Source organism: Nannospalax galili, unplaced genomic scaffold (genome assembly GCF_000622305.1).
Source record: "Nannospalax galili isolate Female #2095 unplaced genomic scaffold, S.galili_v1.0 scaffold471, whole genome shotgun sequence".
Lineage (NCBI taxonomy): Eukaryota > Metazoa > Chordata > Mammalia > Rodentia > Spalacidae > Nannospalax > Nannospalax galili.
In genome coordinates this window covers 267,486-285,096 of record NW_008330333.1, presented here as the reverse complement: position 1 = coordinate 285,096, position 17,611 = coordinate 267,486, and the positions used below count along the sequence as shown (strand labels likewise).

At 41.7% G+C, this 17,611-nt stretch overlaps 1 protein-coding gene across 1 annotated transcript in view; it reads right to left on the bottom strand.

Annotated features, from left to right (window-relative positions):
* LOC103744804 (ATP-binding cassette sub-family A member 17-like) overlaps window positions 1–17,611 on the bottom strand; it is a 112,732-nt gene that overhangs the window by 57,166 nt on the left and 37,955 nt on the right. The window contains 3 exon segments of the mRNA XM_008846654.2: window positions 7,048–7,174; window positions 7,497–7,640; window positions 8,700–8,872. Coding sequence (XP_008844876.1) covers window positions 7,048–7,174; window positions 7,497–7,640; window positions 8,700–8,872 — 444 coding nt within the window.

Here is a 17,611-nt window from a genome sequence, read left to right as displayed (position 1 = left end):
TTAAGGTGCCCCCATTTTTCCCATTTCTCCCTTAATAATACCCTTCTCCTATGATCCCCCCTCTTTTGTGCTCCTTCTTTCCTCTTTTCCCCTAGGTTCCTTGTATAACTTCCCCCCCCTTAAAATAACCCTGTTTTTAATCCCTATCTCCCTTATTAACACCCATTTCCTATTGTTTTTCTATTTCAGATTCTTTCTTTTCCTTTACCTTTCTGATTCCTCTTCATTATCCTGGTTCCTGTAGTTATGTATGGATACATATTCACTTATAGAGATTTGGTGCTAGGATCCACATATGAGGGAGAACATTCATCATTTTTCCCCCTGAGTCTGTGTTACTTCACTTAACATAACAGTTTCTAGTTCCATCCATTTACCTGCAAATTTCGTGATTTCATCTTTCTTTACTGCTGAGTAAAACTCCATCATATAAATGAACCACATTTTCATTATCTACTCATCAGTTGAGGGACACTTAAGTTGCTTCCATTTCTTAGCTATTGTGAAAAGAGCAGCAACAAACATGAATGTACAAGTGTCTCTGCAATAGGATGAGTTCTTTGGGTATATGCCAAGGAGTGGTATAACTGGGTCAAATGGTATGTTCATTTGTAGTTTTTTAAGAGTCCTCCATACTGCTTTTCATAGCAGTTGAACAAGCTTGCAGTCCCACCAGCAGTGGATGAACATTTCTCTTTCCCCACATCCTCTCCAACATTTGGTATCATTTGTTCTTTTGACCTTAGCCAGTCTGACTGGGATAAGATAAAATCTTAAAGTGATTTTAATTTGCATTTCCCTAGTTATTAGTGATGTTGAACGCCTTTTAAGGTGCTTCTTAGCCATCTTTATTTCTTCTTTCTGAACTCTTTGTTCAGTTCCTTAGCCCATCTTTTAATTGGGTTACTTCCTTTCTTGATACTTTGTTTTTTGAGTTCGTTATATATTTTGGATGTTAAACCTGTCAGAAGTGTCGCTGGTGAAGATTTTCTCCCATTCTGTGGATTTTTTTCTTCACTTCCTTGGTTTCTTCTTTTGATGTACAGAAACTTTTTAGTTTAATGAGGTCCCATTTGTTGATTCTTGACCTTGCTTTCTGGGCAGTTGATGTCCTGTTTAGAAAAATCCTTTCCTATACCTATATCTTGGAGGTTATTGCCAATGTTTTCTTCTAACAGTTTCAGAGTTTCAGACTCCACATTGAGGCATTTGATCCATTTGGAGTTGACTTGTGCAAGGTGAAAGATAAAGGCTTAGTTTCATTCTTCTACAGGTGGAGATTCAGTTTTACCAGCACCATTTGCTGAACAGCTGTCTTTCCTCCAGTGAATGTTCTTGGCCCCTTTGTCAAATATCAGGTGGCTAAAATTGAATGTACTCATATTTGGGTCTTCAATTTTGTCCCATTGATCTATGAGTCTATTTTTGTGCCAGTACCATGTTGTTTTTATGACTATAGCTTTGTAATACATCTTAAAATCTGGTATAGTAATTCCCCCGGCATTTCTCTAAGTGCTCAGGGTTGCTTTGGCTATCCAAGGTCTTTTGTGCTTCCATATGAATCTTAGGATGTTTTTTTTTCCAATTCTGTGAAAAATGTCATGAGGATTTTGATTGGCATTGCATTGAATCTATAAATGGCTTTTGATAGGATGGTCATTTTCACAATATTAATTCTTCTAATCCATGAGCATGGGAGGTCCTTCCATCTTCTGATGTCTTCCTCAATCTCTTTCTTTAAAGATTTAAAAATTTCATTGTAGAACTCTTTAATGTCTTTGGTGAGGTTTATTTCGAGATATTTTATTATTTTTTTGCAGCCATTGTGATGGGGAGTGTTTCCATGTACTCTTTCTCTGATTGCTTGTTATTGGTATATAGAAAGGCTACAGACTTTTGTAGATTAATTTTGTAACCTGCCATTTTACTGAACATGTTAATAATTTCTAGGAGTTTTCTGTGGAAATTTTGGCGTCTCTAAGATATATCATTCCATCTGCAAAAAGGGATAATTCAATATCTTCTTTTCCAATTATTACTCCTTTCATTTCTTTCTTTTGTCTTATTGCTCTTGCAAGAGTTTCAAGCACTATGTTAAAGAGAAGTAGAGATAGTGGATAGCCTTGTCTGGTTCCTGATTTCAATGGGAATGCTTCCAGTTTTTCTCCATTTAGAATGATGTTGGCGGTGGGTTTGTTATATATGGCTTTAATTATGTTGAGGTATGTTCCCTTCATCCGTAATTATGTTGAGTTATGTTCCCCCCAGTCCAATTCCCTCTAGGACTTTGAATATAAATCCATGTTGAAATTTGTCAAAGGCCTTCTCTGCATTTATTGAGATGATCATGCGGTTCTTGTCTTTGAGCCCATTTATATGATTTATGATGTTTATTGACTTACGTGAAATGGAACCATCCCTGCATCTCTGGAATAAAGCCAACTTGATCACGATGGATGATCTTTTTGATGGGTGTCTGTATGCAGTTTGCAAGTATTCTGTTGAGAATTTTTGCGTCTATGTTCATTAAGGATATGGGTCTATAGTTTTCTTTTTTGGTTGTATCTTTACCTGGCTTTGGTATTAGAGTGATGCTGGCTTCATATGAAGAATTTGGAAGTTCTCCCTCCATTTCTCTTTTTTAATAACAAGTAGTATTGGATGTAGATCCTCTTTAAATGTCTGGTAGAATCTGCTGTAAATCCATCTGGTCCTGGCCTTATTTTAGTCGGGAGGTTTTGTATCACTGTTTCAATTTCTTGGGATTCTTCTACTCCCTGTATGCCTATGATTTGTAAGTTTGGTCTTTTTATGGTGTCACACAATTCCTGCCTATTCCATTCTTGTGATTTCTTAAATTTTTCATAATCTTTGCTTGAGTGGTCCAGTTCGTCCCCTTTATCTTCCAGTCTTCACTGTTGTGATGTTTCCCCTTTCATCTCTGATTTTGTTGATTTGGAGGTGCTCTTTCTTTCTTTTGGTTAACTGGGCTAGCGGTCTATCAATCTTATTTATCTTCTCAAAGACCCAGCTCTTGGATTTGTTGATTCTTTGTATTGTTTTCCTTATTTCTATTTCATTAATTTCTGCTCTGATTTTTGTTATTTCTTCTTGTCTGCTGGGTTTGGGTTTCATTTGTTGTTGCTTTTCAAGTGTCTTGAGTTGCAATGTTAAGTCATTTATTTGTGTTCTTTCCGATTTTTTGATGTAAGCACTTAGAGCTATAAACTTCCCTCTAAGGACTGCTTTCAGTGTGTCCCAGAGGTTTTGTTGTGTTGTATTGTCCTTTTCATTTAGTTCCAGGAATCCTTTTATTCTTTCTTAATTTCTCCTTGACCCATTCATCATTCAGGAGTGTGTTGTTTAATCTCCACATGTTCATGTGGTTACTGGGGTTGATTTTTAAGCTTTATTGCATTGTGGTCTGATAGAATGGGCAGAATTATTTCCATCTTTTTGTATTTGTTGAGGTTTGTTTTGTGCCCCAATACATGGTCAATTTTGGAGAAGGTTCCATGGGGCACTGAATGGAAAGTACATTCTTTGGTTTTTGGGTGGAATATTCGGTAAATGTCTGCTAGGTCCATTTGATATATGGTATTGTTTAATTCAGATGTCTGTCTGTTAATCCTCTGTCCTGTTGACCTATCTAATGGTGATAATGGGGTATTGAAGTCCCCTATTATTAATGAGTTGGGATTAATCTGGGTCTTAAAGTCCTGTAGTGCTGTTTTTATGAAGTTGGGCACACCAGAGTTTTGTGAATATATGGTCATGATTGTAATATCTTTTTGGTTTATTGTTCCTTTGATCAGAATGACGTGGCCCTCTTTGTCTCTTCTGATTAGTTTTAGTTTAAAGTCTATTTTATCAGATATTAGAATTGCAATGCCTGCTTTTTTCTTAGTACCATTTGCTTGGTATGTTTTTTTCCATCCTTTCACCTTAAGGTAGTGCCTGTCCTTGAAAGTGAGATGAGTTTCTTGCAGACAACAAAAAGATGGGTTTTGTTTCTTAATCCATTCAACTATTCTGTATCTTTTGACTGGGGAGTTCAGTCCATTGATAAAGTTATTAATGAAAGATGTGTATTGAATCCTGTCATTTTTATTTCTGCTCACATTATTGATATAGCTGTGCATTTCCACAGTTTTACTTTCATTGAATTCCTTTCCATCACCCCTTGTGTATAGTCGTTCCTTTCTTTGGCTCTTTGTATTGCTTCAAGAACTCACTGAAGGGCTGGTTTTGTGGACATGTATTCTTTCAGCCTATTTATGTCATGGAAGATTTTTCTTTCCCCTTCAACTATGATAGACATTTTGGCTGGGTATAGTAATCTGGGTTGGCACCTGTGGTCAACTGGGAATACTTTGGTCCAGGCTCTTCTGGCTTTCATAGTGTGCACAGGAAAGTCAGCTGTAATCCTGATGGGTTTTCCTTTATATTGATTTGTTGTTTTTCTTTTGCAGCTTTCAGTACTGTCTCTTTGTTCTGAACGTTTAGTGTTTTTACTATGATGTGCCGTGGAGAGTTTCATTTCTGGTCCTGTCTATTTGGTGTTCTATATGCTTCTTGTGTTCGTATGGGCATGTCTTTTTTTAATTTTGGGAAATTTTCTTCTACAATCCTATTGAAGATCTGTTCCATACCATTATTGAGATTCTTCTCCTTTTTGTATACCTATGATTCATAAGTTTGGTTTTTTTATTGTGTCACACAATTCTTGCCTATTCCATTCTTGTGTTTTTAAATTTTTTTCATAATCTTTGCTTGAGTGGTCTAATTTGTCCACTTTAGCTACCAGTCTTGATACTCAGTTTTCCATTTCACATCCTATTAATGAGGCTTTCTAATTGGCTGCCTGTTTCATTTCCTTCTTCATTTCAGCCTGAGTAGTCTTCAATATTTCTCTTTTCTGAATTCATTCAGAAGTTTATCCCTATCATCCTTGTCTTTGATTTATTTGTTTGTGTGTTCTTTAAATTCACTGAATTCTTTTATCATGTTTGTAACTGTTCTTTTGAGTTCCATGTCCTGTGTTATCTCTAGGGAGTTCTCATTGTACTCCTCTAGAAAACTATTGGTACTTGGTGGGGATATATTATTTTGGTTTTTCGTGTTATTGTTTTTACTCTGTGACTTTGACATGTGAATTTCCTTCACAGTTTCTGATTCTTGCATGAGACTCAAGCCTTCCTTTGTTGAGTTTAGATCTGCTTCTTTTTGTAAACTTTATGTGCCTTTGTGGTTTACTTGTTGGGTATGAAAAGCTGGTTGGTCTAGGCTTCAGGTTCTCTCTTTTGATTTTATATTGGAGTGGCCAAATTGCTTTTGTCTTCAGGAGTTCACACAGATGCCCAAGTGAGATGAGGCTCAGATGCTCTCAGGCTTTCTCCTAAGGTCTGGGTCCCTCCAGGAAAGATGCTGCCCTCAAGAATTTAGGGGCTGGATTGGCCTGGGAGAAGGGCCCAGGATAGGTGCTGGTCTCGGGAAGCTGGTGGCTGTGCCACACAGGGAAGTAAAGGGAGGTGAGGGCTGGACCAGGCCCAGAGGATTTCTGGGGACCACAGGGAGGAACTGGGTTGGTCCAGATGCAAAGGATCAGGAAGCAGTGGCGGCTCTGGGCCGAGAGTTTAACCCCGGTGTCTGGGGTGCCAAGACAAGAAATGGGCCTGTACCCAGGCTAGGAGGAGAGACTCGTTGGTGGAGCTTGGAGGGTGAAAGAGGCTGGGGGAGTCAAGGCACAGTGGGCGCGTTGGACTTACCCAGGGAAGGTGCTAGTACCAGGACACCGGAGGCTGTGCAGCCCAGGAAGTAAAGGGAGGTGAGGGCCGGACCAGGCCCAGAGGGTTCCTGGGGGCCACAGGGAGGAACTGGGTTGGTCCGGATGCAAAGGGTCAGAAAGCAGTGGTGGCTCTGGGCCGAGAGGTTAGCCCCAGTGTCTGGGGTGGCAAGACAAGAAATGGGCCTGTACTCAGGCTAGGGGGAGAGATGTGGCAGGGGAGCTGGGAGGGTGAAAGAGGCTGTGGGAGTCAAGGCGCGTGGGCCCACTGGACTTACCCAGGGAATGCGCGGGTACCAGGACACTGGAGGCGGTGCAGCCCAGGAAGCAAAGGAATATGAGGAGTCCTTACTCCCTGTAAGGTCCCAGCCCAGAGGACTCCTGGGGACCAGGAAAGGTGCTGGCACCAGGACCTAAATTCTGACTTTTAAAAAAGACTTTTTCATTTCTTCTTTTTTTGAGGTTTTGTTTTGTTTTTTGTTTGTTTGTTTGTTTGTTTGAAACAAAGTCCCTCTATGTAGCCCACGCTGACCTCCACTTTGCCATACGGCCCAGCCTGCTCTCAACTCTGCCATATAGTCCAGGTTAGCCTTGAATTCATAATCCTCCTGTCTCAGCTTCACAATTCCTGGAATTTTAGGCATACACTTCCATGCTCAGCTTACCTAACTTTTTTTGAATAATAATGTATTCAGACCTATTTTTTACATAAAAAACTTTTTTCAAGGGAAAGTTTTATTACCTAGCCAGACTCTTGAATGCTGGCATTACAGGCATGCATCCTTATCTCTTAACATGCATCTCTCACTTTTTTTTTTTTTTTTTTGGTCTTTTTAAGACAGGGTCTCCCTGTAGCCCCACCTGGTCTGGCCTGGAACTCGCTATGTAGACCACATTGGCCTCGAACTCACAGAGATCCCCCTGTCTCTGCCTTCCAAGTTCTGGGATTAAAGGCCTGTACCACCATGCCCGACCTTGCATCCCTCACTCTTAACAGGAAAATTCTATCTAAAGATAAACTAAGCACTGTCTAAATTTATCATAGTGAATGAGATTAAGTTCTGTAGATTAACTAAAAGAGGCAAAGATTTCCTTTTCCTGGTATAGTTATTGAGCAACCATATACTACAAAGATGATAAAATAGTGAACAATGTTCAATATTAAAATGTCAATGAAATTTAATAAAGGAGAGGAAGTCTAATATCTAGATCTATGCAATTTCTTCATAGCTTCCTCTAGAGAGCTGACCCCACATAGGTACCTGTAAGCATGAAGCAGGTTGTGGTTTTTCCTGCTCCGTTGTGTCCCAGAACAGTGATCTTCCCCTTGTACAGGTTCATGCTCAGATCTTTGACTGCTATGTGTTCTTTGCTTCCCCTGTAAAACACCTGTCAAGGCGTGACTGGCAGTACACATAGAGAGACATTTCCCAAGAGTATGGCAAACCTCACGTCCGTGTCAACTTCTTTTGAAAGTTCATATGGAGGTGTGCTGGAGAGATGACACAGTGGTTAAGAGCACACACTGCTCTCGAAGAGAACCTAAGTTCAATTCCCAGCACCCACATGAGGTGGTTCACAACTACCTGCAACTCCACCTCCAGCTTCAGGGGGATCCAATACCTTTGGTTTCCGTGACACTGTTAAACTACAACAGAAACTTAAATGGGCTGTTTCTTAAGTCCCTGTAAGGAAGTTTGTAAGCCAATACCTTATATAAATGTTGGATTTCAATTGCTTTCATCAGATCAGTTGGCTCTTCCTGCATGAACTCATTTCTTGAAAGTTTGTCAGGATTCCTGATGTCCAGGAGTGGTAGTATCACTGGAGCAGGCTTTTTGAGCCAGGAGAAACACTGCATAGGAAGTTAACCTACACGTTAATCATTTATGTGGGCTGATTCTCTCTTACAGAAGATCTTTTAGCAAATTAGACTCCAGCACCACAAGTAGTTTACTTGTTGAATCAAATATTTAATGGTACCTGGAGAAGTTAATTAGTTCACTCATGGATTCACTACTGGTCAACTGCATTTCAGTCTACAACCTGTCTCTAAGGATCTAAGAAAGCTGCCTCATTTCCAGGTTATTGAGTATACTTGGAAAGCCTCCATCCTTGGAGTCATGTCCTTGGGTGCTAGGTCTGGAGAGATGGTTACAGTTTACCCATTTCTCCACTCTCCAAGAAGGAATCCAAAGACTACTGCGGTCCTTCAGTAGGCCCATGGGCAGGCCACTGTAGGAGGACTGAGTTAAGCATGAAAAGCTCAACTTTGTAGTTAGTCTGAGAACTTCTGGAATTGTCAAGAAAAGCTGTGCCCACAGTTGGCACCCTGGAGGTATTACAGAGGTCTCAAAGAGCCCTTAGGACTACTCTACTAATGTAGCTCAATGGGGAAAGGATGGATGAGAACTCTAGCATGTTGGGGATTGGGTTCTGTAGAAGAAGGCAGAACCCGATATCCAACAGGTACACAAAAGGAATCTGAAGACACTACCAAGGAGAGTGTATGAGACTGTTCTCCCTGCCCCTCCTCAAGCCCACTGCATCAGCTATGGGGTAAGAGTCAGAGAAACTGAGACTCACTGTTGATTATATTCCATTGTCAACCACAATCATGGATACTTATGGGATAAATCTAGGGAAGATACTTACTAGGGTTTGAAATCTTAATCAAGACATAACTGAAAGATAGAGGAATCCTGATAACAAATATAAAAAATTAGAACATCAAGCTGCCTGTGGTGGTGCACACCTTTAATCCCAGCACTCAGGAAGCAGAGGCAGGCAGATCTCTGTGAGATCAAGATCAGCCTAGTCTACATAGTAAGTTCCAGGCCAGCCAGGGCTACAAGGAGACCCTGTCTCAAAAAAAAAAAAAAAAAATCTATAAAACAGAAGTATCAAAACTTACCTTGTTAAGATAGTGCCAAGACTTAGGTATTCCAAACTTCCCTGGGAAGACAGCCTCCACAAAAATGGCTATCAGACCTTATAAGAAGGAGTCTAGCAGGAGCATCATCAGCACCTGGATGAAGCTAAACTCCCCACGGATACTGCCTATGTTCCTCCACTGGATACCTGTGCCTGTCACAAAGGAAGGGAGACCATTGCTACATCAAAGGCAGGGAACCAACCAGAACCTTCCCATCAAACAGCCAGGGTACAGGTCAGTGATATGACAGGACTACTTGTGTATGGAACATTATTAGGACCATCAGATACAGAAAAGGGGAAAGCTAAAGATGTTGCATCCATAAGATAAAGCACTTTTATTATTGCTAAAGGGAATAGGTAGTACTTTTGCCAACACTCAAAAGAAATTTGACCATCTGAGACACATCTCCATACTGCTACACATACATACTGATAATTCTTCAAAGAGCAGTACAAACAAATAATTCCTTACTCAACAAGCATGTGTACCTACTCTCCTTATCTGGGTAAGATGCCTATGCTGTGTGTGTCCAAAACTCTCTCTACTAACTATAGAAGGCCCTGTACTCCACTGTGAATCTGTTCATTTATCACTGTCCCACGTGTGTATAGTCTCTGGGGCCATGGACTATTTTTGTTCTCACTAGCTCCAACATCTGACCAGGGTTTGTTATGCAGTGGGCAATAAATATATACTTTTTATAAAGGAAGAACTTGGGCTCCATTCCTGGATAACTATGTGTCCAGTGTGAGTCAAATGTCTAATCTGCAGGGCTGGAGAGATGGCACAGCAGTTAAGAACACTGTTCTTGCAGAAGACCTGGGTTCGAATCCCAGAACACACATGGTAGCTAACAACTGTCTGTAACTCCAGTTCCAGGAGATCCGACTGCCTCTTCTCTCCTCCGCAGGCATTTCACCACACGGTGCACTTACCTACATGCAGGCAATACATACATGCACACACATAAAATAAAATAAATGCTTTTTCTTTAGTATTGTATCATTTAACACTGAGGTTGCTAATTTCAAAACAGATCATCCAAAGCCTAAGACACCTGGAACAAAATAAATAAAAAATAGTAAAAAAAAAAAAAACTATGTCAAAAAACGTCAAATCTGCATATAAGTTAAAGCCTTTCATTTGAAGCATCCACAATGCTGCATGTCTAGTGGCTCCCTGGCAGGATCAAGGGGGTGGAAGTTAGTAATACCACAGGAGAGACTCCAGTACTAGAAGCAGACAATCAGGCTACCTCAGTGCTCCTCAAACTTTAAACTCATCCACCTGGAGTTTTGTAAAAATGCACATTCTGATGAAGCATATTTGGATCTGAGATTTTGCATTTCTAACAAGATCACAGGAGGACGACTCCTGTTCCAGAGGTTACACTGTGAAGGGTGAAAAACAGGTCGTGACCTCTAAGACCCTTCTAATGAGAAGAGTCTCATTTGTGTCTGTGCACCCTCCAGGAGCTTTGCCTTTCCCTGTCTTTTGCCTGCTGGGTTACAAACAGATCTTGTGTAGCTTAGGACTCATTCCAAAGAGGTAGCAACATTAAGCATGCTCACGAAAGCTAGGGGCCTCTTAATTCATGTAGTCTGTAGTATTCAAATGGAAGAAAATCACAGAGTTCCTTTACTAACTTTGTAGAAATTTGTCAGTTAACTTTATTTTTAATCATAAATATACATAGAAAACGCATACAGTTTAACAATTACAAGAAAAATACCTGTTAAAAATATTCAAACTGGGCATGGTAGTGTACAGCTTTAACTCCAACACTCAGGAGGTAGAAGGAGATGGATCTTTGAGAGTTCAAGGCCAGCCTGATCTACATAGTGAGTTCCAGGCCAGTCCCACTATAGGGAGACCCTTTCTCAAAAAGACCAAAATAAAAAAAAAGTATTCATGTAAATCACCCGGAATTTCCCAAGGTGCAAATCCCATTCCCAGTTCCATCCTTTTATTAATATTTGAAGTTTTTAATAGAGACAGGGTCTCGTGTATCCCAGGCTGGCCTCAAACTCCCTATGTAGATGAGGATGACCTTAAATTTCTGGTTCTTCTGTCTCTACTTCCCAAGCGCTAGGATTACATCTGTGTGCCATTATGTCTAGTTTCTGTGTGGTGCTGAGGATAGAACTCTGGGCTATGAACATGTTAGGCAAGCATACCAACTGGGCTACAGCTCAAGCCATCCTTAAAAATGTTTATATGCAGTACATAGTTGAATTTTTCCTTTTAATGCAATCTGACAGTTTATTTTTAGTTGTTTTTATGTATTTATTTATTTATGTATTTTATTTATTTATTTATTTATTTTTTGGTCTTTTTGAGACAGGGTCTCCCTGTAGCCCCAGACCAGGCTGGCCTCGAACTCACAGAGATCCGCCTATCTCTGCCTCCTGAGTGCTGGGATTAAAGGCGTGTGCCATCATGTCCGGCTTTATTATTATTTTTTAATGTGTATGAGTGTATTGCCTGCATGTATGTGAGTGCACCCATGTCGTGCAATGCCGAGGAGGCCAGAAGAGGGCTTCGGATTCCCCTGGAACTGGAGTTAAGGATGATTCGTACGTAGCCCACGTGGGTGTTGGGAATCAAACCCCGATCCTCTGCAAAAGCAGTCAGTGCTCTTAACCACTGAGCATCTATCTCTCCAGGCCCTATTTCCCTATTTTATTTTTTCTTTCTTTCTTTTCTTTCTTTCTTTCTTTCTTTCTTTCTTTCTTTCTTTCTTTCTTTCTTTCTTTCTTTCTTTTTTTGGTCTTTTTTGAGACAGGGTCTCCCTGTAGCCCCAGCTGGCCTGGATTCACTATGTAGACCAGGCTAGCCTTGAACTCACAGAGATCTGCCTGCCTCTGCCTCCCGAGTGCTGGGATTAAAGTCATGGGCCACCGTGCCCGGCTATTTTATTTTATGTATGTATTGCCTGCATGTAGGTAAGTGCACCTGTGTCATGCAATGCCCAGGGAGGACAGAAGAGGCTGTTGGATCCCCTGGAACTGGAATTATGAATAGTTGTTAGCTGTCATGTGGGTGCTGGGATTTGAACCCGGGTCTTCTGAAGAACAGCCAGTGTTCTTAACTGCCGAGCCATCTCTCCAGCTCTTATTTTTAGTTGTTATATTTAGATCACAATATACTAATTGTCTTGATTAAAACTCATTCTGTGTCAGCTCTTTTCTATTTTTCTTAGATCTTCCTTTTTCTTTTTTTGCCTTTTGTTGAAATTAAATAGAGATTGTAGTCAGACACAGGCCTGGCAGGCCAAAAGTGGCTGTCTGCACATTGGAAAGGCTAAGAATCCAGGAGTCCAGTAGCTGCTCAGTACACAAGGCTGGATGCCGCAGCAGTTCCAGCCTTTTTAACGTATATTATTTTTATTATTTTCATTTTTTTTATGTGTATGAGTGTATTGGCTGAATATATGTAAAGTGCACTTGGGTCCTGCAGTGGCCTCGGAGGTCAGAAGAGGGAGTTAGATTCCCCTGGAACTGGAGTTATAGACGGTGGTTAGCCACCATGTGGGTGCTGGGATTTGAACCTGGGTCCTCTACAAGATCAGTCAGTGCTCTTAACCGCTGAGACATCTCTCCGGCCCCAGCAGTTCTGGTCTTATACCAAAGGCCTAGAAGACTTCTAGAGAGCTGCTGGTCCTCATTCCACATTGGAAAGCTGAAGAAGCTGAGTTCCGATGTCAGGGAAGGATGGAAGGGTTGCAACAGAGTAAATGCACTTACCAGCAGGAAGTGAAGATGGGTAGGCAAAGCAGACCTGATTTTCCCTCCATTGTCTTTATATCTGAACCACAGCTGGAAGACGCCCCCACTCTGGGGGAGGGTCTTCCTCCTGCAGTTAATCCTTCCAGAAAATACTTTCACAAACGCACCCAGAGGCATGTCTCTTAGTTGATCCTGGATCCAGTGAAATTCACCACCAATGTTAATCACCCCAGAGATTTTTTCTTTTTTTGGTCTTTTTGAGACAGAGTCTCCTGTAGCCCCAGCTGTCCTGGAACTCATTATGTAGACCAGGCTGGCCTTCACAGAGATCCGCCTGCCTCTGCCTCTGGAGTGCTGGGATTCAAGGCATGTGCCACCACACCCAGCTACCCTAGAGATTTTTTTAATATTTTGTTTTTATTTTATGTGTACAAGTGTATTACCTGCATGTACAAGTGAGTGCACCTGTGTCGTGCAATGCCGGGGAGATCAGAAGAGGGCGTCGGATTCCCCTGGAACTGGTGTTAAGGACTGTTTGTAGCTGACATGTGGGTGCTGGGAATCAAACCGGGTCCTCTGCAAGAGGAGTCTGTGCTCTTAACCACTGAGCCATTTCTCCAGCTCCTGTACCCCAGAGATTTTTTTTTTTTTTGGTCTTTTTGAAACAGAGTCTCCCTGACCCCAGAGAGTTTTTTAAAAATATTTTTTAACTTTAAAAAAATTGTATTTATTATTTTTATTTTATGCGTATGCATGTATTGCCTGCATGTAGGTAAGTGCACCCGTGCCGTGCAGTGCCCGCAGAGGTCAGAAGACGCTGTTGGATCCCCTGGAACTGGAGTTAGGGACAGTTGATAGTTGCCATGTGAGTGCTTAGATTTGAATCTGGGTCTTCTGCAAGAACAACCAGTGTTCTTAACCACTGAGCCATCTCTCCAGCCCCAGATATTTAAAAAAAATATTTTTAAGGGGCTGGAGAGATGACTCAGTGGTTAAGAGCACTGACTGCTCTTGCAGAGGATGAGGGTTCGATTCCCAGCACCCACATGGTGGCTACAATTGGTCTTTAACTCCAGTTCCAGGGGGATCCGAAGCCCTCTTCTGATCTCCACAGCATTGCATGACACGGGTGTGTTCACATACATGCAGGCAATACACTCATACACATAAAAAATTAAAATAATAGACAAAATAATTTTTAAATTTTTAAAAAATATATTTATTATAGTAGTAATAGCAGTAATATCAGCAGGGATTGAACCTGTGACCTTGCATATGATAGGCAAGCACTTAATCAGTGAACTGTATTCTCAGCCCTTTACTTATTATTATTATTTTGAGACAGAGTCTCCCTGTAATCCCAGTTGGCCTGAAACTTGTTATATCTATATCTCTCAGAGATCCACCTGCTTCTGCTTCCTGAGTGCTAGGATTAAATGTGTGAGCCACCATACCCAGGAACTGGAATTACAGATGATTGTTAGCCAACCTGTGGGTGCTGGGACCTGAACATGGGTCCTCTGCAAGAGCAGCCAGTTCTCTTAATTGCTGAGCCATTGCTCTAGCCCCCTGACCATAAACTCTTGATCCTCCTGCCTCAGCCTCTCTAGTAACTGGGATTACTGAAATGTATCACCATGTTCAACTAATGGAGAATTTTTTATGATTTTTTTCATTTGTGTGTGTGTATGCATGCATGCACACATGCGCCTGAACACTTGCGCATGTGTGATGGTGCATATGTGCAGATCAGACGACAACTTGTAGGCATCAGTTTTCTCCTTCTTTCTACCATGTAGGTTCCAGGGCTCAAACTCAGGTTATCAGGCCTTGAAGCAGATGTCTTTAATCAATAAGCCATCTCCTCAGCCCTTTATGAATTTATCTCCACTATATATTAGTGTCTTAAAAATTATTTTGATTTATTTTTACTTTATGTGTATGCATTGTGCCTGCATGTAAGTGCACCTGTGTCATGCAGTGCCTGCAAAGGCCAGAAGGGGGCATTGGATCCCCTAGAACTAGAGTTATGAATGGTTAGCAGCTATGTGGATGCAGGGAATCAAAGCTGAGTCCTCTGCCAGAGCAATCAGTGTTCTTAACCCCTGAGTCATTTCTCCAGGCCCTGATTAGTGTCTTTAAAAGAAATGTCATGTTGCCATAGGGCTTATAACATATATCTTTAATTAGAGTTTATCTTTAAACAATATCCTAGGTCATGTAGTATAAATACCTTATAAATACAGTCTCAATTCTTATCTCCCATCCTTTGGGTTCTTGCTGTCACAAATAAAATGCATCACTACTATTTTTGCCATAGTTCTGCTTCAAGTTGGAAAATATGAGAAAAGTACAAATTTTATTTCCATTTTCATTATTTTTAAAAAATATTTTTTAAATTTTGTTTATATGAGTGCATTACCTGAATGTATTAAGTGTACCTGTATCCTGCAATGTCCAAGAGGTCAGAAGAGAGCATCAGAGTCTCCTGGAACTGGAGTTACAAACAGTTGTTAGTTGCCATGTAGGTGCTAGGAATTGAACCTGGGTCCTCTGCAAGAGCAGCCAGTGCTCTTAACTGCTGAGCCATCTCTCTAGCCCCCACTTTTATTATTTTTAAAAGATATATTTTAGTTTGATTTATGTATTTATGTATGCATATGTACATATGAATGTGGGTACCCTCAGAGGCCAGAAAGAGAACATTGGATCCCCTCAAGCTAGACTTACAGGCAGCTATGAGCTGCCCATATGGGTGTTGGGAATCAAACTACATTCTTTTGCAAGAGCAGCAAGCACTCTTAACTGCTGAGCCATCTCTACAATCCTCCATTTTCAGTTCTCTTAATTAGTATAGAACCAAGTTTTTATCTAGTCTGATATTCTTTATTATGCTTTATTTTATGTTTATGAGTGTATTGCCTGCATACATGTACGTACGCACATGTTGTGCATTGCCCACAGAGGTCAAAAGAGGATATCAGCTTCCCTGGAGCTAAAGTTACGGACAGTTGTTGGCCACCATGTGGGTGCTGGGAATCAAACCCCAGTCTTCTGCAAGAGCAGCCAGTTCTCAACCTCTGAGCCATCTCTCCAGCCCTTCCTTTCTTCTTCTTTTTTAATATACAAGGTTTTTTTTGTTTTGTTTCATTTTATCTTTTTTATATATTTTATTTATTATTTTTATTTTATGTGTGTGAGTGTATTGCCTGCATGTATGTGAACACACCCGTGTCATGCAATGCCTTGGAGGTCAGAAGAGGGCTTTGGATTCCCCTGGAACTGGAGTTAAGGACTGTTCGTAGCCACCATGTGGGTGCTGGGAATCGAACCCAGGTCCTCTGCAAGAGCAGTCAGTGCTCTTAATCGCTGAGCCATCTATCCAGCCCCCCATTTTGTTTGTCTTTTTGAGACAGGGTCTCCCTGTAGCCCCAGCTGGCCTGGACTCGCTCTGTAGACCAGACTGGCCTCAATCTCACAGAGATCCACCTGCCCCTGCCTCCCAAGTACTGTGACTAAAGGCATGCGCTACCATGCCCGGCTAGATTTTTTTCTTACAAGAGCAAATTTCTAACTGATGTGTATAAATTTTTTTAATTATCTGAATATAAAGCTCTTGTCAGTTAAAATTTTTGTATGATGTATCTCGTCTTACCCAGTAACTTGTCTTTTTCTTACATATCTCAATTTTAATATCAAAGTTTTCATTTTTTTCCAATGGGACTAACTAACCATAGAATGAAACCTTAAAAACTATTAAGCCAAAATAAAGCTTTGCCCTTTATAAGTTGGTTGTCTCAGGTATTTTGTTTCAGTAATAGAAAGCTGACTGACAGAATATGTTATGGTTTGGTCCCAGAGTAGTGCTGTTAGGGGTTGGTAGACACTTTAGCAGGTAGGGCTTAGCAGGAGGTCTTAATCACTGGGAGAGAATCACTTAGAGAGTATGGGACTTGGAGCACTTTTCTTTCTTGTTTACTCTCTTACTCCTACCATGATGTCCTGGGTACCCAGAAGTCCAATATATGGGTCTTCTAATATTTGAGAAGAATGTACAGATCTGTGACCCAAAATAAGCCTTTCTCTTTACAAGTCAATTGTTTCTGGTATTTCTGTATAAAAACACCAGGCTGAGCCAGGTGTGGTGGCACACGCCTTTAATCCCAGCACTCGGAAGGCAGAGGCAGGCAGAGCTCTGTGAGTTCAAGGCCAGCCTGGTCTACATAGAGAGTTCCAGGACAGCTGGGGCTACAGGGAGACCCTGTCTCAAAAAGACCAAAAGAACCCCACCAGGCTGATTAATACAATCCCCTGGACAAATATGTAAAAGCGGGGGCATCAAAAGCAATGAAAATAAAATACATGTAAAAGGTACTAAATCATTTATAAAGTTTGAAAATATTGCCTGAGCTTCTGATCATACATTTATATATTTTATGTTTATAATGATATAATTGCTTTTTTCTAATTGCTTTTTTCTAAAGACAAAGTCTTACTCTGTTGTCCGGAGTAGCTTTGAATTTGGGGCTCCGGTTCTTCCTGCCTCTGTAGGACCCCCAGACTGGGGTACCCAACATCCACGGGAGGCTGCACCCCAATAACTCAGTCCTCAGACCAGGAGATGCAACAAGCAAGAGGATTTAATCGTTTGCGCAGACGAGGCTCCTGCCTCACTCAGAGAGAGAGAGAGAGAACAGCAGCCCCAAGCTCAGCTTACAGGCAATTTTTAAAGGCAGAAACCATAAACCACAACCGGCAGCAGTGGGAGGGGGCCGGCAGCAACCAGCAATAGGGGGCTGGCGGCAACCGGCAGTAGTGGGAGGGGGCCGGCAGCAACCAGCAATAGGGGGCTGGCGGCAACCGGCAGTAGTGGGAGGGGGCCGGCAGCAACCAGCAATAGGGGGCTGGCGGCAACCGGCAGTAGTGGGAGGGGGCCGGCAGCAACCAGCAATAGGGGGCTGGCGGCAACCGGCAGTAGTGGGAGGGGGCCGGCAGCAACCAGCAATAGGGGGCTGGCGGCAACCGGCAGTAGTGGGAGGGGGCCGGCAGCAACCAGCAATAGGGGGCTGGCGGCAACCAGCAATAGGGGGCTGGCGGCAACTGGCAGTAGTGGGAGGGGGCCGGCAGCAACCAGCAATAGGGGGCTGGCGGCAACCGGAA